Source organism: Astyanax mexicanus, chromosome 25 (genome assembly GCF_023375975.1).
Source record: "Astyanax mexicanus isolate ESR-SI-001 chromosome 25, AstMex3_surface, whole genome shotgun sequence".
Taxonomy (NCBI): Eukaryota; Metazoa; Chordata; class Actinopteri; order Characiformes; family Acestrorhamphidae; genus Astyanax; species Astyanax mexicanus.
Window position 1 is genome coordinate 21,801,945 of NC_064432.1, and position 23,429 is coordinate 21,825,373.

The following is a 23,429-nucleotide window of genomic DNA, read 5'->3' on the forward strand; positions in this document are numbered from 1 at the left end:
TCCATAAGAGAAGAAAATTTTCCAATATATTTTTAATGTTAGAAGCACAGTAATGACACATACAATGTAAATGTGCATTTTATTAAACTGGTCTCATTCAAAACCTTTTTGAGAGGTTCAGAATTTTACACACCTGGATTGGCTTGGTGATTTCCTCATCAATAAACCTCCAAATCCCCAGATACACATCTGGGACACTTGGAAGCCCATCAAAGACCACCAACAGCCTTACAAACTGACCCCAACATGCACTATGGAGGGTCAGCTTATGACCAGGCTAAATTTGGGCTCTTCCATAAGGAGAGCCCAAATTTATTAAAGGCTGCAGCTTCATTGACTCTTATATTCAGCACCGAGCTTCACACTGATGGTAACCTCCCCAAAGTGGTCACAGAGGCGGAGTCTGAAATAGCAGAGACAATATGATTGGATCAACACTACAGAAATTAGCATAGTGGATCAAGCAAACATAAACATCTATCAATTAATCATTTAACTAATATACATTCAGCTTTATATTGAGAAAAAAGTTTAACATTTTTAAAATCCAATTTTCAGCGACTCTGGAATGAAGAGTTTTGAATTCTGGTTACGTGCTTTTCTCTTTACTCCTCCAATTTCAAGTCTTAAATAGTAGTCTGTGTTAAACAGACAGGCACTCCAGAACTGATCTTCACACTGATGGTAGCTCCTCCCACTTGATTATTAAGTTACAATAGATTAAACTCACACCAACAAGTAACCTTTCAAACACTTCATTTTTCTATTTTCTGTTTTTTAAGAAACAGTTTTTGTTTTAATAAAAATGTAGCCTAAATCTAAAAGGCATCAATCCCATAAAAAAGACGTCTCTCTGAGCTTTTAGATGGTTTTAACTCTAGCCTTCACGTCTATGGTACTAACTGCTCGCTCCAAGCTCTGCCCACAAACATGTACCAAAAGAAAGACTGTACATACAGCTCTTTTAGACTTTATTTCACGCTACTAGCTAATTGCTTAATGAGTCAGTAAATGAGAGAAATGTGGGCGTGTCAGATAAATAAATTGAGTGAATAGTACAGTTTCAGGTTTGATGCTTGACCTCCTGCTCATGGGGCCTTTGTAGTTTTGTGCTCTTGTGGCCAAACTGAGTATTACAGCAACTTTGTTTAAAGTGTAAATAATAGTGATGCCCTCCTGTGGATAAACTCAGTATTACAGCAGCTCTGTTTTGAGTAGCATGAAATTATTGATGTTGAAACTCCAACATCCATCAGTATCAGATCAGACAGATGGGCAGTCAGTAACTCGGAGTAAAGCAGAGAGATGGATTTAGTTTAGACTGGATTTATGGAGAACAGAAAATATGAAATATTATCAGAGTGTGATTATCTCTCTAATGACTCCAGCAGATCTAAATAAAACAGCTTAACTAAATATAGCCAGACTGCAGTAACTAACAGTGCAGGCTGTGATGTTAGCTTAGCTCGCTAGCGAGCAACAAAGCCTCATAGCCAGGTTAGAAGCAAAGCAAACGTTCTGCTTTTGCTTTACTATGTGAAAAGTGAATGAGCTCTGGATACAACAGACTTCAAACAGGAACAGGTGATCTGAGAGATAATAGAGGTTTACATGGGGTGTCCTACTGAAGATTCTGCTGATGAGTTACCAGAAATGTAAAAACTACTGAATAAATGGACCCAGATTGAGCAGAAATCCAGAAAAAAACACTAGATTTTTCTAGACTTCTATTAAATTTCTTATCACAGACTGCAAGCCTGGTTTCTTATTGAGTTGCGGCGGTGTGGATTTTGTTTTAGCATGTGTAGCTGTCTTAGAGCTTAAATACTCAAAAAAATAGTTATGTCTGATTATAATATGTTAGGTTGGTAGTATTGTTTATAACACCGGTGCTTGTGTTGAATATTACATTTTGAATACCCAATGTATTAAATGCTAAATAATTATGATATGTTGTTTGTAAGTGTGGATTAGTAGTGATTGACCCTGATCATGCCCTAGATTTCTCAGTCATAGCAGAGTAGGTGGAGTCAGTCATTGAGTTGCAGGTGGAGCTCCAGGTGTGTGGAGGGGAAATAGTCCCCCATTATCAAGAAAACTAGCGTGTTTATGTATAATGGAGAATAACGAGAGTCTGGGTATGAGTTTGGATTGCATTATTCCACATGGAATACCAAACAGTACCCTTTGCTTGGTGTCTGAAACCATGATTGGTGTTCATGCCACAAGAAGGCCCCCTGCCTTTACTTACTTTCGTCACTTTACTGACTCCACCTTCTTGTTCACTCTGTTCTTTACCATGTTCACCTTCACTCTCAACCTTATTAGATTTCACCTCTCTGAGGGCTCAGGTCTCACCTGAGACATGAGTAAAGAAGCTTAATTATGAAAGAATGAATGTTTTATATGTTTCTTGCAAGTCTTTTTTTCATACTACTTCAGAAGTGATAGGATTCTACTGAGGCTCTAAGAGAAATCGTGCAAAAAATATATAAATTGTTTTTTTATATATATATTTTTTTCCATGTCTTGGGTAAAAACAGTGCTCAGACAAATTAACTCTGATAAAGCAAGAAGTTAAGATAAATGTGGTTAAAAAGAAAGTGAAGGTGGGAAGCGAAAATGATAAAAAGAATGTTAAGGAAAAAAAAAAACAAGCCTTTTCGCAGTTTTAAAAAAAACACGCTTGGTCCAGAGACTAAGTAACAGATAATGTTTGGTATTCCGAGTGGAATAATGCAAGCCAAACTCATACCCAGACCCTCCTTATTCTCCATTATACATAAACACGCTAGTTTTCTTGATAATGGTAGACTGTTTCCCCTCCACACATCTGGAGCTCCACCTTCAACTCAGTGGCTGACTCCACCTACTCTGTTATGACTGAGAAATCTAGGGCATGATCAGTGTCAACCAATTCTAATCCACACTTACAAACAACATATCATAATTATTTAACGTTTCATACATTTTCTGGTAACTCATCAGCAGCCTCTTCAGTAGGACAACCCATGGAAATCACAATTTCACAGATCACCTGTTCCTGTTTGAAGTCTGTTGTATCCAGAGCCGATTCACTTTTTACATAGTAAGGCAAAAGCAGAACGTTTGCTTTGCTTCAAGCCTGGCTATGAGGCTTTGCTGCTCGCTATCGAGCTAAGCTAACATCACAGCCTGCACTGTTAGTTACTACAGCCTGGCTATATTTAGTTAGGCTGTTTTATTCAGATCTGCTGGAGTCATTAGATAGATAATCACACTCTAATAATATTTCATATTTTCTGTTCTCCATAAATTCAGTCCATCTCTCTGCTTTACTCCGAGTTACTGACTGCCGACCTGTCTGATCTGATACTGATGGATATTGAAGCTTCAGTTTATCTCTAATATCATGCTAATACTCAAAACAGAACTGCTGTAATACTGAGTTTATCCACAGGAGGGCATCACTATTATTTACACTTTAAACAGAGATGCTGTAATACTCAGTTTGGCCACAAGAGCACAAAACTTCAAAGGCCCCATGGGACTCCAACTCATCTAACGTGATGGTGGTTCAGTGGGGTCTTGGAGGTGTGAAAGTTTGAGTAAATGGTGGTTCCATGGGGCCTTGGAAGTGTAAATCTGACACTTGTTCCATTCTTCCTTCTTTATAATTACAGTTTTGGTATTGACTCCTGTAGTGACTAACCATCAAACATGGAGACACCATATTAAACACTCTAAATGTAAATATTGTGGGTGAACTGATGTGTGAACTACAGTCTCTCATGTTTGTGGGGAAAATAGTGCTGAAATCATCCAAAATCTCAGGGAAAAATGTACATATATATTTTTTTTTTTTACATGCAACTCTTTTCATCTAAAACGAAGAAAAGTTACTGTAGAAAAGCTACAGAAAAGCTTTCCAGTTTTATCTTTATTCTGATTTGAGGTGGTTTGCTTATAGTCTTATCCTTTCTTAAAACGAGAATAGTGTATTTTGGCCCATTAGTTTTATAGAAACTGATGAATAACTCCAGAAAAATCTCCCAGGAAAATTCCTATAGTGTTTGTCCAATCACGTCATCTCTAGTAGATTGGGTTCCGCCCCTTGATTACTCTGGAGATGTTACCATCAGTGTGAATCTGGTGGTGGTGGTGGTCGTGGTCCAAGTCCAAGAAGGATCCCCAAACTCCAAGATGTGTGTATAACTCATATGTGAATAAAGCAGATGGTAAAAGTGTTATGAAATTAACGGTACTGGTCCGAGCTTTCAATTCCACATCTCAACTAGGTTACATACATATGGATATTCCAACAATTTCTTTTCTTTCATATCTTGATGTTTCTCTCCAGGAGTAGACTACAACTCCAAACACTTCCTTCTCTCCACCATCAGCTTAATGTATCCTTTAGTGAAAGACCTCTAGCCCCTCTGAACACCATCTGGAATGTTTGGAGATCCACCAAGGACAACCATCAGCCACACAACTGACCCCAACATGCATTATGTAGGGTCAGTCCATGACCAGAAAAGATTTGGGTTCTCCAAGTGGGAGACTCAGAATTTATAGAGGCCCACAGCTTCACTGACTTTTATACTCCAGCACTGATCTTCACAATAATGGTAACGTCCCCAAAGTGGTCAAAGAGGCGTAGTCTCAACGTAATCAACAATATGATCGGACCAACATTTAAGCTAACATATTAACACACTTAGGCAATTTTATTTAAGTGTGTGAGTAAATGATGGTCACATGGGGCCATGGAAGTTCTGTGCTCTTGTGGCCAAACTGAGTATTACTGCATCTCCGTTTAAAGGGTAAATAACAGTGCTGCCCTTCTGTGGAGAAACTCAGAATTACAACTGCTCTTATTTATATAGTAAATAACAGTGCTGCCCTCCTGTGGATAAACTCAGTATTACAGCATTTCTTATTTATATAGTTAATAACAGTGCTGCACTCCTGTGGATAAACTCAGTATTACAGCAGTACTGATTTACATAGTAAATAACAGTGCTGCCAATCGTACAACAGAGATCAACAGTTAATCTGTTCCTTGTATTGGCTAATCAAAGTGTGAAGTACCTGTCATTTTGTGCATCAGCCAATAGTGGGATGGATACGCCGTTCTACTCTGCAGTTGGTCAAAATGTGATTGACGGTTAAAAGCAAAAATGTAATTGGTTGGTGCAAAACATGACTGACAGGCTCCTTCTCGTTTAAAGGGTAAATAAAATTGCTCCCCTCTTGTGAATAAACTCAGTATTATAGCAGCTCTGTTTAAGGAGTAAATCTTGCGGATAAACTTAGTTTTATAGTGGCTCTGATTAAAGTCTCCTGAATACTAAACTGCAATCCTAGAAAAGCTTCTTATTTACAACCAAGATTAGTCCAAATATAATTATGTACTACTGATATTAACCATTTTAAAGCATCATGTAGAGAGATATATGAAAAAACACTCCTAGGCAGGTTATGTTGTGTCCAAATGACTTTTATTAATGTGTACACAATCCTGACCAAAAAAAAGAAAGAAAAAAATGACCATAAGAGCAAAGCATAAATTTGCTAGATGAGGGCTCTGGACTTTACAAAACACCAGTAAAGTGGTGAAAAACTCCCTAAATTTGGAATGTACCATGTTAAGACAGGGCAGCACACAAACAAACAAACAAACAAACAAACAAACAAACAAACAAACAGCTAGTAAAGGACATCTTTAGTGAAAATTAGTTAAACTTGTATGTTTTATTGAAGAACCAAAGAATGCTCTGTTTCCTAACTTTATTCTGATAAGCTCCACCTCCTGCACTGCAATAAAACCAGAATTCAGTCAAGGTAATACCCAAACACAGAGTTAGCGGTTGTTTTTATCTGTGAGAAAAATGGTTTAGTATTTTTACAGAATTGCTTTTTTTTTAAAAGCCTCAAGCTCAGCTGTCATTTAAACATATAATCACATTCAATATGTCTTAATATAACATTTTATTTTAGATGTTATTTTAGTGTTTTACAAACAAATAATGTGTAAAATTTCTTTTTGAAACAAAAACATCTGAATATCAATTTATCAGTTTGACATTTTCTGTCACTTTAGCATGATCTACAGATCTGCCTACTATTTTGGACACATCTAGCCAGATCTAGTTTTTAATGATTATTCCGTTAATTTGATAAATAAGAGAATCTGATCACTGCAGAACATCAGTAATATCAGTTCATCAGTAATCTGACGTATTTACATGAATCTGGGTAATCAGATAATGGTAAAACTCAAAGACAGTAAATCTCAATTCTGAAATCTCATAGTGTAAGACGTGATGTAATCATCACAAAACACAAACTTCACACCGCAGCTTATTTTTAACATATTGAGCTGCAATACGTAAATACATCACATAGAAGATGAAGATCATTAATATATTTTAGTTTCAGCGTCGCTTCAAGTGCTGTATTAATACTAACAGGGTCTGTTTTCACTCATGCGCAGCCTGAGACATCCCAGAATACAAAACCAGGACTCTGATATTGCATAAGCATGGTGTAGGAGGTGGGGCTTGCTAGAATATGTGCAGGAAAATTAACAGGATCAGGATATCTCTCTCTAAACTATCACTTAGAAACATGTTCTGTAGTTAACACTTACTTCTAATTGTTAACTCAACACTACGGGCACTTCTGTTCCATTTGGCATCATGGTTCTGCAACAAGGTTCTGTAACAAGGTTCTGCATTGTTCATAAGTTAAAGCATGCTGTGTTGGAGGCCACAACCATAGTAGCCATTCTTCTTTAGCTATTCATGGTGTATTATATGAAAGTGTCCTAGAGAGAGCTCTGCTGATACACATTAAGCTAGAGATATACTTGCTGTTTGGCTGTACATATGTGTAGATAACCGGCTGCGCTGTGAACTGTGTGCACCTATGTGCTACTAGAATTACTCGAGGCTTCCACTACAGGCTGCCACAATGCCAAGAACAACTTTTACAGTGGAGAATACTAATTTTAGAATGTGTTTTGGGATTGTCAGATACTAGAGGGCACTCCCAAGTGAGTCCACAATGAATGGGTTCATATGGAGCAATTAAGGAAAATCATAATTTATAAATGTTTGATCATTTTTATACTAACACAAATACTAACTGTCTCAACACAACAATATCAAATGTTCCAGTGCTGCAAACATAATTTTTAAGCTATTAAATTCCAGTTTTAAACCTTTTAAACGGGACGAATCTTTTGTATTTTTGTGCACAACAGACACACCAAACAGACGCAGGATACGGAAGGCAGACATCCTGCATACACAAATGCTTAGCTAGCAGCAAGTATATCTCCAACCACAGGCAAGAAAAACTGGTGATGAATTTGTGTTAAACTTGTGTAACACAATAACAGACCCCGGCACTGAAAGACAAACACATAATCAATAATAATGAGGGGTTAAAAAGGTGCTATAAATTAAATACAAATTGAATTTTTTTAAACAAAATCTGGCCTTAAGGCTCAAGGAGCTTATTTATTTATTTTTTTTTTAAATAATAATAAGTGCTTCCCTTTCTTGTTGCATATTACAGAGTAAACATGAATAACGGACTGTACATGCTTAATAATCACACACGGCCTTTTGTGGGCATCAGACACACATAAACAGACACACAGAATGCTTATTGTGTTCATAATCAGCCTAATAATCAACTGTGATTACATCCCTTAAATTCCAGTGCATTCTTGTTTTTTTGTTTTTGTTTTTTAAAGATGACCCCGTAAACACACTGTTATGTCCTCCTAAAATAGTAGAACATATTGTTTTGGACAGAGAACACGGCAGGACTTTATCTATGGGTTGACCTGTGTGTTTAATTTCAGACTATGCTGTCACATCTTTATAAATAAAAGATTTGAAATGGGTAAAACGAGGCTGATCACAGTATTCAACTGTTTGAATCCTGACTTCATTTCCCAGAAGCACAGTAAACAGTGTTAACATGATCTGAACTATTGACTGTATATAAACATGGACAAAACAAAAACTAGTACTGGTTACTAGTACTAGCCTGCTTTTTGGTTGCAGTATGATGTGTAGCCCCACCCAGCCTCATATGTTTCAATGATAAAAACAGCCACGCCCATTTTCCAACTCACTTTTATCCTCTTTATTAACTTTGGTTGCATTAACATTTTTTGCAGTTTTCTATTTTGGCAAGTCTGATATTAGTGTAAAACGACCAATTTTATGCAATTAGCTTTTTTCCAATAGCCAGCTGACGTTAACAGTTAGACGTGCTGGACTTTTCGTCACACTAGACCGCAGCAGCCTTAGTTTGTCTCAGCAGTAAACAGAGATAAGACCTGGTACTGTATTTGATATAATTTAATGAAAATGGAAATGTAGTTTGGTCATAGAATACATGAACTGCACTTTTACAGTTGTAGCCATACAAAACGCTCCACTAGTGGTTTTCAAGGCTGTGCTACAAACTCAATGAAGGCGGCCTGAGACACTTGGTCTGGGAAAAGAGGGTGGGGCTACCAAATGAGTAGGCGAATCTGACTGCACTTTTGGTTTCACTGCACAGGCTCTGATTTTTGGAAGTAAATGGAATCACAGTGTCCGTACTTATATACAGTCATTGATGTAAACTGTAATCATATCAGTCTTTCATAACACTACTGGCTTCACTGCCTGTGTCCTCAGTGCTGTAATATTCAAACTCTTTTTTTTTTTTTTTTTTTTAACCTTTTACCTTTCTTCAAATCTCCAAAACAGCATTCTTCATTCAGCACTCCACCAGAATCAGCTTCAGAAAGAACTCCAGCATCCGACTCCCTCCCTCCCCACCAGTGTGTAATCCTATTTTCTTTCAAATAAAAAGAACAGGTAAGAATGAAGTAAGTGCCTTTGAAAGCTCAGAGAGCAGGAAGTAGGTCAGTATAGACGCCACAGAGGACGATGTGACGCAAGGGTGGTGTATGGCACAGAGAGTGTGGTGAGGCCGAGCTGGGAGATGAGCACAAACGTCTGTGTTTTGAGCAGTGAGGGATGAGGGACGGGGGAGTGTTATTGAAGATATCGGTAAACTTTAAAACAGTGGTTCCCCGAGTCAGCCACCACCACATGGCCGTCGGAGGTCAGGGCCAGTCCCTGTGGGCCGTAGAGCGGGTCAGCGGAGGTGTTGATGTAGGAAAGAAAAGATCCGCTGCCATCAAACACCTGGAACACAAAATATAAGATGTTAATGAGGGTTTAATATATTATAGACTTTGTAAAGTTAATATTAAACCCTCAAAAGGACACAGACGCCTGCCTTGGAGCAGTTTAATGGTTTTAAACCATGTAATGCGGCTAACTCGTTCCAGCCCTGGCGAGACCTGCAGCATTTGCTAACAGCTGGGTTTAAGAATGCTCCTGACTTTCGCTGGAACGCTTAGCTGTGATGGAACTGTATTTCCAAGCAGGATTACTCGCTGAGTTGATGATAGACCGAAGTCCTTGTGTGGCTATAGTAAACCGCCTATGTGTTTTTAGCATTATGTTAACTCTGATACTCATCATTTTGTCTATGTTGTCTCTTGGAATGGAATAAACAACAAAACTAGAATAAACACTGCAATATGACCTAAAATAAATGAGGGACCAGTTAACGGAATCGATATAGCAAGAAATTTCTCTACGATACCTCGCAACATCTGTGTTACTGAAGAGGATAAAAACCTCCTAAATAAGCAAATACCAGGAATGATGGATTATCAGTGTCAGTTTTACAGAATTTAAAAAACAATATTCTTCACCACATGTTTACACGATTCATTTAATTATAGTGCCACCACATAGAGTAATTAAGAAGTTAAAGTTATTAAGTCTTAGTATTAGTATTAGTCTTAGGGGGTTTATAGTGCCTATTTTCAATAAAAATATAAATATTTGATGCCATGTATTGATAATGTATCAAATACTAAAGCAATACGATATACTGTGATAAGGATATTTTGTCCCAACCCTATTCCCAGTTAAGCTGTCCATACAGGCCCCACATGAGCATGAGTATTTTATATTGCAGATGTAAACTGGTTAATGTATTAACTTTTTAGACTACTATGATGATAACAATCAACTATCAACGTGTTTATTACATATTGTGTAATCTTGGAGCAACACAGGTGGCCCACTATTAAGAAAGCAGATAATACCTGTATTCTGCTATTGCCCCAGTCAGCTACTATGATATTGCCATTGACATCCACTGCAACTCCAGTGGGGGCATTAAACTGGCCATTTCCCTCACCATTTGAGCCAAACTTCAGCAGAAATTCTCCCTCTGGATTAAATACCTGTACATGGCAGATTAAAAAATACATTTAAAACAAGATACATCACACTTTATGCAGTTTATCTGATCAAGAATATGCCCCGTTGCATAAGTATAATAGTTTCTGTTTACTATAATTTTTTTATTAAATAGCATGTTAAAGATAATGCATCAATATAAGAACATACCTTTACAGAGTGGTTATGGAAATCAGTTACAATGATTTCATTATTCTGGTTCACTGCTGCAAAATGGGGACCTATTAAAGACCAAACAGAGGAAGGGAATAAGGCTCTCATTTATGCCTCTACTATTCCTTATATTCTCATGCAATAATCTCAGTACAGTAAAATCAAAAAAGGCAAAAATCCATTGCTTGGATTTTTAAGTAGTGCTGCGAAGTGTTGATTAATTGTAGAACTGCAATCAGCCTCACTTGGTACTTTTATTTATTTAGAATGATTGGTTTAAAACATCTGCCAAATCGGCCGATGATTAAAAAAAAAAAAAAAGCAATAATCTGTCAGTACCGATATAATTCAGATAAAATTGCCTTGGGGATTACCTGCAAACTGTTTGTCACCATTACCACGATTGCCAAACTTGGTGACGAGTTTGCCGTTGGGCTGGAAGATGAAGACACAGCAGGCTTTGTTGTCCACCACGATGATGTGGCCATTTCTGTCAACTGTCACACCTTTAGGACCCATCAGCTTCCCTGAGCCGATTTTAGTCTGGTAGAGGAGAGTAAAGGTAAAGTTAGATCTACCTTACATTTCTTTTAGGATCAATGAAGTATGTAAGTATCTGTCTGTGTGCCTGTCTCTGATGCATTAGCTAACATTCACCTGTGATGGCCAAGGGAGAGAGTGCCATCTACCCACCCAGAGAGAGCATGGGTTTGTGCTTTATATATTTTAATAATTTGCATTGGGATGTTGAGCTTTGTGAATTCCCCTTACCTTAAATTTTCCATCGTTGGAAAAAATGCTGACCCATTTGTTATCATAATCTGCGATGATGATGTCACCGGTGGGGTGCACAGCAACTCCGGTGGGCCGCTGGAGCTGCCCTGGCGATCGCCCACGCACCCCAAAACGACTCTTAAACTGTCCATCATTAGAAAATATCTGCAGAAAGCATAGGCAATTACAAAACGCTCCTTACTAATCTAGGACATTTAAAAAAAAATTGGACTTTTAGCCAACTTTCTCACGTTTTTACACTTACCTGAACACACTGATTGTTACTGTCTGCTATTAAGACTTTTCCAACATTGGAAGCTGCCACTCCCTGCAGGTTGGTGAATTCTCCCTTATTTCTTCCTTTAGTTCCTATAATGCAAATACCAAGGTTATAGTGCAATGCAAAAGCCCATTTAATATTACTTCACACTGGAATATTTTGCAGTATTTATAAATATTATGCTATTTATTTACAAAAGAGAACATACATGCACCGACTGTCTGGAAATGCTTTGGTTTAGAGTCTAACTTTCGGGTTTCTGGCAAATATTTTCAGCATATTCACCCCTGCTGTGGTATTAATCAAAACCTATTGTCTGCTCCTCCATTGTGCCTGACTGCAGTACACGTTAGCATGTGTAGCATGACTGTGCTAGCCAGCATAGTCCAGATCATTTTAGCTAACCTAGCTAGCTACCTCAATACCCTCTGCCTTGTTATTCCAGCTGCACATAATCCACTGATTATTTTTATTAATTAAAATACCTGTCCCTAGTAAGCTAACCTAGTAGTTGTGATAAATAACTGGTTATGATAAATGACCTGGCTAAAGTAGCTAACCTGTTCAGGTGAAAAGCAGCAGCTCTGCTTCTGTCTTGTAGTCCTACTGAGTTTGAAGTCTTCTCTTGTCTTCTCCTGTCAAACTCACTGCCAAAATTTACTCTTGTTTTATTCTGTCTTTGATCACTGAGATTTCTGGCAAAAGCTGAGGCTTTTTATTTTTTAATTTGAAATTAACCTTTCTGCTGTCTAGCTTTGATGGCTGTGGCACCGCTAATTCTATACCTGGCAACAGAGGCCACACCCACACAGACTTTTGTGATGTACTGCACAGTTGTAGTAATAAAACAGAGACTCTGCATTCAAAAGATGACACTGCTGGAATTTTACAAGATTTCCTTAATATCTGACAACACATTTGATAATTTTATCATTTGCCAATGAAAATATAATCCTTAATGGTCCTTTTAAATATTAAGATATCCAGCATGCTGTATTTTCGGTGTTACGAAAAATGCCAAAACCTTAACTTAATACATCGCATATAAAAATGAGTTTCACAAACACAAATCAAAAGCTCTACATAAAAAATTCAGAATTATGCTCTCTGTAGTGAAACATACTATTGATCTACATACTACATTTAAAACTCAATAAACCAAAGCTCTTGATAACAATAAAAAAAATGTTGAATTTCCCACTGTAATTGCAACAATAAATAAAAATTGTGAAAATACTGGATGCTAATGTTGTCCACATAATTTTTTTAGGATACTGCATACACTGTGCATAAAATCACACAGGCACAGTAACATCAGTACAATGTTGCTTCATTTGGCATGGTTTATTTTCACACCAGTTTATCAGATTTGCACTGGCGGTAATCGTACAGTGCAGCCTTAATAACTATTTAGGCCTGCAGTGTAAAACAGCTGATAGTAAAGTAATTCAGTCTTAATTTGAATTATACTCTAATGGTTAAGATTTGATTTGCAGAGAGATTATTCTTATCAGAGTGCAAACCTACCGATTCGAAACATGAGGTCGTCCTCAATGGGGTTTTCCTTCCTCCTCCCTGAGCTGTACATGCTGGCTGGCCGTTTGATGGCGCGCTGTTTGACATGGCCGCTGCCTGGTGACTTCAGCCTCTTTTTGGCACCATCAGCATTGGCCAGAGGGTCAACAGGTTTGTTGGCTCGAATGCTGAAGGGACTCCCGCGGATGTGGTGGCCGTAGAGTCGTAGAGAGAGCGTGAAGCGTCCCTCTCGGGGCAGCGTGTACAGGAACTCGTATGTCCCGTTCTTGTGGTCCATGAGCTCACCCTCGTTGAAAGGTATCCCATCCTCTACGTCACTCAGCTGGGCAGTCAGTAGCGCGCCGCCCATCCGGCACAGACCGCCGTCCTTGTCCTTAGTTGTTACTGTGACGGACGTGGGACGCCCTGCCGTGCAGTGACGCAGTCCCTCACCTGTCGCTACAGTTTCCCCTGCGACAGCGTTGGTGGTAACGATGGCACCTAGGTTGTGGATGGACTTCCTCAAACCCTCTGTCTCGACCAGAAACTCCAGCTGGCTGTTCTCCTCGGGCTGCAGCGGCAAGTCCTGATTGGCCAATTCTCCCAGGCGCTCGCTCATCTGCTTCTTCACCAGTAAAACCTCAGCCTCGGATCCGTGGCTCAGCGCCTGCTCGGTGAAGCTGCAGCTGCTGCGCATGCCGTCCTGACCCTGCAGGAGCGAGGCCAACTGCGTCTGCAGCACCTGCACATAAACACAAACAGAAATAAACGCAATCTGCTTGTTTCTACACAAATTGTCCAATATTCAGCTCCACTGAGCATATAGGACACTTTGTAGATCTGTTGTATAATTCCACACTGTTTTTTGTATCTGTTTCTCCGCATATTTTATTATTATCCTCCATTCACCCTGTTCTTCAATATTCAGGACCCACACGACCACCACAGAGCAGCTATTATTATTATCAGTCATTCTCAGCACTGCAGTGACAATGATAAGGTGTTATTGTGTGTTGTACTGGAATGAGTAAATCAGATACAGCAGTGCTGATGGAGTTTTTAAACACTGTGTTTAATCACTCACTGTCCTTGTAGATAAGTCTACCTTGTAGATAAAGTCAGAGACAGAAGCTCAGAACCTGTTGCTGCACTTTTGCTGTTTGTGTTGGTCATCCTCTAGTACCAGGAAGACTAAACATATTTAATTTCAATAGTATTAATGTGATAGATAACAATTAATGTTAAGTTAGTATTTGTCGTCAGCCCAATGTCTGGACTCTCACAGATCATGCCGTATGAAAGAGGCAGGGGCAGAGCCAACCCCGAAAATAGAAATTATAATTACCCACCAGAAAAATAAAGCGAACATTAAACTGGACATTTGAACACATCCAGACATCACTTACACAGTCCCACAATACCCTTTCATTAACAAAAGCAGTCATTATCCAACTGAGGCACTGCCCTGTAAGCACTGAGAAGATTCTTAAACATTAGTTACTGTCTTTGATCATGTGAAGACCAGCTAAAACAGTTCTCATACACAACGTGGTTTACGTAACTGTTACTGACACCGTATCTTTAGCTGCTGATATAACAGCTTGTTTACTTATGGCTTGACGCCTTCCGTTTCAGTGTTATCTGCAGTTGTTCCATACAGCTGATGCTTTTACTCTCTCATGCACTTTCTAGAGAAAATGTAGCTGGAAAAACAATATGTATTGTTGTATTTTCTGATCATAGTAAACAGAAAAGACGTGGATGTGGGACAATGGCTTCTAACCACTGTCATACATCCAAACAAACACCTAATCAACACACATAAGCAAATAAACATATTTGTTGAAAATGAACTTTTTCATGAGAATTTAAATTATTACTAGTGTTTTCAGACATCACAATAATCAAACTACCTTCTAATAATAACAAACATAATATAATACTATCTATAGTCTGTCCAATCCAATACAATCCAAACCACGGTCACCAAATCCTTCTAAAACTACCTCACCTCAAGCTCTTCATCGCTGTGTTCATCCATCAAACCACGTCAAACTTCAACAGTAAATCAAATCCACCTGTTACACAGAATCTAGCTTACTCAGAATCTAGCTTAAGGGTAGACTGGCCTGTGTGGGGCTGTTCAGCCTGTTTTCCTGGTGAATCATTCCCATGTGACCAAGCCTCCAGTGCCACACCTCCAGATTGAGCCACATGGTGCTGTGTGTGTGTGTGTGTGTGGATGTGTGTGCTGCAGCTGCAGCTGTTTATTTTTATTATCTGAGTGTTGCCTGGGTATCTACAGGTATGGGGAAATTAAATAAGATTTTTTACAAAATTAAAAATAATTAGCTTCGCTGACAAGTCAATATTTATAAGAAACATAAATAAAATCAGGATTATCAAACACAGATATCAACAATTTAGCAATGCCTACAATACCATGTACGCTGTCTAAAAGGAGGTAATGAATGCATCTCAAAATAGCGCCCCTCAAAACTGTAAACAATTCTGTTGATACCATATAGTTCAGTCTGATATTAAGTCAGTAAGCTTACTTGCATATAAAGTTTGGAAACTGTGAAATGCAATTGACTGCTGCATTTGGAAGACATTCAAGAGACCAATTTAAGCTGTTTTAAGACAAATTTGTGTGCTTTTTTTTATAAACAAATGCAAGATTTTTAAAGACTTTTTAAGGATCTGCACATACCCTGTTTGGACTAGACTTGTGGGAGGAAGTAGTAAACTTTAAAAGCAGGCCAAAAAGTCATGCAAAACTCTGAAGTATGTAAACTATGTCAACACTGATCTACTGCTGTGAAGGCGCTGTTTGTGTGTTTTTTCTACTGTTTATACTTTTTTACTCTTATATTTTTTGGACTCGTGCATGGTTTCACATGCTTCTGGTATGGTTGCACAAAATACTAGAAGTGTAACTGCATTATTATATGTTATAATAAAAATTAGTAACATTGAATTAGTAACAGTGACATGGTTAAAGACTGGCACTCACAAACATAGGCCAACTAGAACTGTGATTGTCAGGATAGCCACATCAATTAAATACAAAATATATAATGTTTATATTAACACTGTTATGGTGTTAGTGAAGCACCGAAACGACAAGGCTCAATTAGGTACACTAACTTTCTGTTTGAGTCCATAATTGACCTCCAGCTCCATGAGCAGCACGCTCTTGCGGACATTTAGAGTCTTCTGCAGCTCATCGAAGGTGGCATGGATGTCATCCTCGATCAAACTCTTCTGATTTGTCAGCTGTTGCAGGATCTCTGATAGCACCTGCAAGGCAGAATCGATCTCTGGAAGTCTGGAAAAAAAAAGTGATGGAACAGGAAACAGCATGTACGTTAATGTAAGGTAAATATAAGATAAGTTCTTTTTTTAATACCGGTACTTTTAACACCTTTATTTCCTATATTTCAGCTGCAGCCACACTGCAAACTCTCCCCCTACCTCTCATCTCCACTAAAAATTAAAGGTTTAAGTTTTTTGTATGCTCTATTATTCAGCATCACATTTACTCAGTTTCCTACCTCATAGCGAACTGGCTGTTTTTCAACTGAATAATACAAACTTTACAGTGCTAGGATGGTACTGTTAACTAAACTAACTTAGCCTTAGCATTTGTTTGTTTACCAAAAGTCTGTCTGCCTTTTTCTGTGTAATTTTTACTCAAATGTAACTTGAGAAGGATTATTAATGTACATTTATGACTGAAGTACCACAGCTCAAGTAAATTCCTAAATAGAATAGCAATGTTGAGGTACAGTAAATATATTGTACATTATTGGTTTGTCTGCTGGGATATTGAAAAGGTTAAGTGTTTTAAATTTGTATTTTTGTAATTGCCTTTTCTTTGAAAAGCAATGCAAAATACATTTAGGTTATTTAATTTATTCAGTGTAAACAAATGGCAAAATTAATGAAAACCTTGCAAAAAGTGTATATTTAGTTTTGGTGTATCTCTAGAACCTACTGTGTTGATTTCTTAAGAATCTAATAAACCGCAACACCACACGCCCAGCTGCTTACCTCTGTTTGACGGCATCTAGCTGCTCCTGCAGGGAGGCTTTATGCTGCTCCAGGACGTCTTTGAGGGGCACAGTAGCATGCTCTGCATGTTCTCCGCTGGTGCACTCCTCACACATAGCTGTCTCACACGGCGGGCAGTAAAACTCCATCACCTGATGAAAGCAACTGAGATAAGCTCCATGCACATGACAAGACAGGCAGACACAGAAAAAAAACAGAAAAAAACAGGTACAGTAAGAATGTCTTCGGAGGAAAGTTACCGTAGAACCAGAATCTTAATGAGATGTTAAGAAAATTACCCTCCTCAGAACAGGTTTGGGATGCCAACATTCCTCCTCTGAGCACTAATGTACATTGCATATTTTTATAAGAACTAGATACAAGACATTCAAAGAGATAAATCTTCAGATAACATTGTAGTGCTCACCAAAATCATGTCATGAGACAGCAATGTGCAAACTGTTCATGGCAAACTGTTGCTCTGAAAAGGGCTGCCAAAAATGCATGATCTAATACAGAAAAACAACATCTTCTGCAGAAAACAACAGAATCATACATTGCCTCCGTGGTTTGGGCAGGAGAGAGGCTGTCCTGTTGCCACGGACTCAATGGAGTCCAGTCCGGTACGCTCGTCTCCTCGGCCGCTGTCCGGGCCCCTCTTCAGCACCTCCATCAGGTTGGTGATGAAGAAGTTGCTCTGCAGGGCCGCCACGCCTTTCTCTGGCAGGATGGACGTCTGGCGGCACACGGGGCACGACAGCGTCAGGCTGTGGGCTGGGATATAGTTCTGCAGGCACCTGAACAAACAGAACAGGGCTATAAAAACCCAGTCAACCAATACACAAGCTACAAAAATCATCTCCCACAGATAGAAAGGACAGTGATGGTCCAATGACCTCATACTCATCTGTGTGTCCACTTTAATAAAAAAAAAGTGCAAAGGCAGCACAACACACACTCCACAACCATGTCCAACATAAAATAATAGTACATTTCTAATTATAAATAACCCTATAAATGGACAGCAATAACCACAACTGTCCTCTAGATGGTGCCAATGTAATGGTATACTTAAATGAATCAAAATTAATGTTTTATTTTTTTTCTCCTGCTTTCCTCCCTAATTATGTCAATTATTAAATCAAATTAAATGTATTTGTAAAGCTTTTTACAACAGATGTTGTCACAAAACAGCTTTACAGAAATGCAATATTAAGAGAATCAGAAATAACATTGAACAGTGAGCATGGAGGTAATCCCACCCACTCAGCTGCACTTCCCTTTTCACTAGCAATGTCATCAAACACCAGGAAGGTAAAGACTAGCACATGCCTCCTCCAGTATATTTGAAGTCAGCCAACACTAGAAGGAAAGCACAGCCTGTGCTGACTAACATCAGCTTGAGAGTAATGTGGGACGAGAGTGCCATCTACCCACCCAGTTCCAATTCAGTGCAAAAATCAGTTCAGAAATTCAACTTCAGATTAACATCCAATCAAATCAAAAAGCTCAAAATAAATTTGTTTAAAATATAATTTCAGATGATTGCAATACAAAATAAAAACTCAAAAGGTGTGACTCTAACTTCACCCCTACCTTTCACAGAAGGTGTGGAGACAGGGGAGGACCTTGGGGTTGTCGTAGCGATCCAGGCATATGCTGCAGATCAGGAACTGCTTGTCGATCTGGCGCACCACGGGGCTTGGAAGGGTAGAGCCTTCACTGGCCATCCTAAAGCTCTCACACAGCTCTCACACTCTCGCTTAGCCTGCAGCCTGGACACAGAGACAGATAGAAAATAGTTTATTATTTCTGTAAAAATACACAGTCCGATACTGGTTGTCAGATGTCAATTAATTTCCAGTTAGTTTGGGTTGGGTTTATTCGAACAATATTAACACAGTCTTTTGACACACTGACAAAATGCTTCAGTGGTGTAAGATTCTTAAAAGCTACTATTTAAAAAATGTTGCATACTTAGTACAGTGATTTTATTTCAAGATGTGCTGTGGTTTATTAAATAAAAATATTTTTCTAAGTACCAAATTTTTTGTTTTAGTTGGTCAGTGTTCTTAAAGTATTGAGGATATCCACAATATGCTCAGCCAAATATCCAATAAAAACCTTGCACACATTTCTACAACAAAGTCCTTACAACTTGGTCATATCTACTATTTCTGGCTCCACAGAGGCAAGACTGTGTGGTGGAAGGAAGCCAGCCACCTGAAATCCATGCTAAAGACTAACAAAAACACAAAACTTTTAAAGCAAATCTTACTTAGACTATTTTTTTCAATCAGCTTTGCGTGTATATAAAAGTCAGTACTAATGGTTAACATATATATGGGTTTATAACCATATCTAGTATATATGAACAGTTATATCTGACAAGGTTAATATGTTTATAGAGGGGGTTTAACTTTAATAATAATAATATATATATATATATATATATATATATATATATATATATATATATATATATATATATATATATAGTATTAACATAAGCTTCAGTGAATCGTTCATAATGAATCAGTTATAATTAAAAATTGTCTGATTATATTCAAATATTATGTTATACATAATATATTGCTGCAAAATTAGGAAAATGCTACTCAAACATCAAGGCAGCCATGTGAGTTGTTCTTTTATTCTACCAAGAACTGACAGGGCTTCAGGGTGCAGGCTAACGACACACAGGTGAAGCTCATTCACTCATCAGCCAACCAGAGAAAGGCTTTTGACTGGCTTTTATAATAAGCAGTGTAGATTCAGTGCTAGACAGAGTTTTTACTATTTAAATCAGTAGCCTACTCACACAGCCAGCTTTGTACTACCTAACGCTAGCTAGTAAAACAGTGTTTGTTGTAGCAAAAAAAAAACAAAAAAAAAAAACCAAATACAAACCAAACAAATAAACTGGGGGAAAAATTGAGTTTCCTAACTAGTACAGTGTTAGCATTTCTTCAACATGATGTGTAAATATGATGATACTAGCATGTGCTGCAGGCATTGGTAGTGTGGGTGTTATCAGGTGAAAATCAGGTGTAAATAATACCACTAAATGTGTTGTTGCTGCTGAAATGTGTGAATAGTGTGTAAATGGTTATCAGGATCCCGTGGAGTAATATTGTGTATTATTGTAAAATAAACAGTTTAGTATTAATATTTGGAACCAGCTAAATCATGGAAGCTATACTGTATTAAACCGATTGGGTTAGTGTGGGCTATTGTAATGCATAGGTCAGGTGTGGCTGTTGTAATGAGTAAATGGCAAATTCTCTACTTTATTTTATAGTAAGTTAAATGTGATGAAAGAATAATTGCTTAGATTTATAATGTATTATTTATTATCACAGATGACAGGCACACCTACCTTGACTAGCTAATATTGTTGTACTTTTTATGTCAGTATTTTATATATATTCTGTATTTTTTACATAAACAGGTTACATTGCCTCTTCTTTTCTTACACTGTACAGTTTCCAAATGTAAGGGTGTCTAGAATATTCAATGTTTAAGCCATTGGAATGAAAGTATTTAGTTCAGAGTACTAAACTATTTTACAAGTGTAATTTTAGATGGGTGAACAAACATTTTAGACCTTAGCAGTGCTACGCAATGTTCAGCAATAAAACTTGCTTAAATTCAGCAATGTTCTGTCACTGTATAATAATAATAATAATAATAGAGGACAATCTGACAGTTGTCTAAGCAATTCTACATTAACGAATAGCTCTTCTGTTGCTGCAAATTCTGAGAAATGTTGCTCCAACATCAAACATTGTATTCCAAAACAACAAAAAAACATGGGCAGTGTTTGAATCTGTGCCATATACAATCCCTATAAACAACAACAATACACCCTGACTGAACACAGGCTAGGCCATGATGTAGTAAGAGGGAATTACAGAGCTTGGAGGGGTCAAATCCAGGCCATGGCACAGATGGAGGAGCGTGAACTGGGCTTGTTCTTCACATTGTCACAACTGATCTGGCAACAGTTTTACCTGAACTGCCAAAGTGGCTAACAGCAGCTAACAACACTACGTACTAGTCATTTAGACTAGCATGTTATCTGATTAATTGGTGTTGTCAGCCTTCATAATGTTCTGCTGGATCGGTGTATATGAATGCCCCATTTGAGCAGGCATGGATCTGCATAGAACCCACTGCCTTTACTGAAGAACCCTTCAGTATTGTCTTCTCTATTCACTATTCCAGTGTGCAGCAGGCCTAACTGGATTTGAATACTGTAGCAACGTACTGCAAAATAGTTTGAAGATACTTGGAAGAGGATCAAAGAGATAAAACATCAAATGCTGAGGGAAATAGTTCAGCTGCAGGTGTGTGACGACTGACAGATCAAAAGAATAACCATCACTCAAGCTGCACACGAAACTGAACCCCATGTACACCTAGTCAGCTCATAGGACTAGTATCTGTATTGTACATGGTAGTCAAATGTGTCTCTTTTTAGTCAGACTGAAATCTGAATGCTGTGTGGGACAGAATATGCATTAGCATGCTCCATCATTACTTGTATTTCAGATGTACTGGGACTAGTTTGAATGTATGTCCTGTATGAAATTATATACTAATAAGGAACTGGTGCGCAAGTGCTTGTTTCTACAAGTAGAAGCTGATTCGTCAACTGCATTACAATTCACTTATTATGATGTCGTACAACAGTCTGAATAATTAAATCAAAATATAACTTCATTAGTCACACATTCATACACAATACAACTATTTGTGAAATGGTTTGATTACCTTTAAATAATATAAATAAGACAGAGGACATGATGAATAACACACTAACATGACAAAGGCCACCTTGGCCGACATTTAGCCTCACATACAAGATAACACCTCACAACTTATTCAGATGTGGATGGGTCCCAAGTCATAAACTGGTGTAGCACTACTTCCATTTCTTTACTACTAAAACATATTACTTATGCTTGACTTTCTGCACCTCTGTGGAATAAAGGCCTGTGATTTGTTTTACAAAATGGCCTCAATAAATGAATAACATCTGCCTTTAAACTCTGCCGTTATACGTTTTGGTACATTATATTAAATGTAGAGTGTATCCCAGGATAAATGGGTCTATTAGTTATAGCAAAAATGGTGGCTATATGAAATGGTTTGTTTGACTTGTAACATTTGTGAACCAATTTTCTTTACAAAATGTTTTCCACCAATCAAATACACAGAGCATTATTAATTGTATCGGCTCCACTAAGCATATAAGATCACTTTGTAGTTCTAAAACTACAGGCTGTTCTCATTCTGTTTTATACTTTACTAACCTCCTATTGTTTAATCAACTCCCATACTACTAATGCTTTACTTTCTGCACCTCTGTGGAATAAAGGCCTGTGTATAATCATCAAGTGGCCTTACTAAAAGGATAGCATTTGCCTTTAAATTCTGCTATTATATGTTTTTGTCACATTATTATAAATCTTAAATGCATTGATGTGTTTCCCAGTCTGTGTGGAAGAGATTTTAGAACCAAATCCCACCAAGATTACTGCCTTCCACAGCACTGGTCTGAGCCTAAGCCTCACTTTCCCCTTTATGACTCTTTGAGTCTCACCATAACTATTTACTCTTTATCCAAAGCCTTTGAAAGCTTGTGTTTAAAAGTGGCTGGCACTGGACACTGTGGCATTAACGTGGCACCTATAAACACACAGCTGTATGGTTCCGACTGCTGTACGGTTCAACTGCGCCTGTGGGTCAGAAGTCTGCTTGGCCTGCAGTGAGGTTAAGCCAACTACCTCGTTAAATGATTTACAGCCAAAAAGGCCTATTTCTTCCGGAAACATCTCTAAAGTGCAGCACTATGCAGTATATCGCTTAAAAGCCTGACTGCACTAGAACTTTTCAGATCTATTTTTAATGATAACACAAAGTGGAGGTTTGAGGATGGACTCACAACTTTTTTATTGGTTTAATAAGTATATTTACAATAACATTTAGGGCGCTTAGCAGAAGACCTGGAGAGACTTAAAACAGTGCGTCGCTGTTCAGACAGAGAATCCAACTAACTAGTGTAAACAGAATAGACTGTAGTCTAAATCAAGCTAACTGTACGTCTAAGTGCAAGATGCTTTGAAACCTACCATGTTTGACTTTCATTGACCAAATTTTTGTCCGATCTAAAGAGGTGGTCTTAGTCTGACTAAACCTGATGGATTAAACTTACGATTTGCCTGAGATGTTTGGAGATCCATGCAAAACCACATTTCCATGCAATTTAGCTTGAAACATCAGCAGAGATTGCATTTTTGGATTTATTG

The 23,429-nt window shown here is 38.0% G+C and overlaps 1 protein-coding gene across 3 annotated transcripts in view; it reads right to left on the reverse strand.

The window, feature by feature from the left end:
• Window positions 1-5,717: 5,717 nt before the first annotated feature.
• The window catches only part of trim2a (tripartite motif containing 2a), a 38,468-nt gene continuing 20,756 nt past the window's right edge, over window positions 5,718-23,429 (reverse strand). For all 3 annotated transcript variants that reach the window (XM_015606778.3, XM_007230280.4, XM_007230279.4), the window contains exons 2-12: window positions 18,712-18,890; window positions 17,672-17,912; window positions 17,116-17,267; window positions 16,210-16,390; window positions 13,072-13,801; window positions 11,530-11,633; window positions 11,262-11,429; window positions 10,865-11,033; window positions 10,488-10,558; window positions 10,181-10,321; window positions 5,718-9,203 (exon numbers count right to left, since the gene is read on the reverse strand). In XM_015606778.3, coding sequence (XP_015462264.2) covers window positions 9,051-9,203; window positions 10,181-10,321; window positions 10,488-10,558; window positions 10,865-11,033; window positions 11,262-11,429; window positions 11,530-11,633; window positions 13,072-13,801; window positions 16,210-16,390; window positions 17,116-17,267; window positions 17,672-17,912; window positions 18,712-18,845 — 2,244 coding nt within the window. In that variant the 5' untranslated portion in view covers window positions 18,846-18,890 and the 3' untranslated portion in view covers window positions 5,718-9,050. The remainder of the gene's footprint in view (window positions 9,204-10,180; window positions 10,322-10,487; window positions 10,559-10,864; window positions 11,034-11,261; window positions 11,430-11,529; window positions 11,634-13,071; window positions 13,802-16,209; window positions 16,391-17,115; window positions 17,268-17,671; window positions 17,913-18,711; window positions 18,891-23,429) is intronic.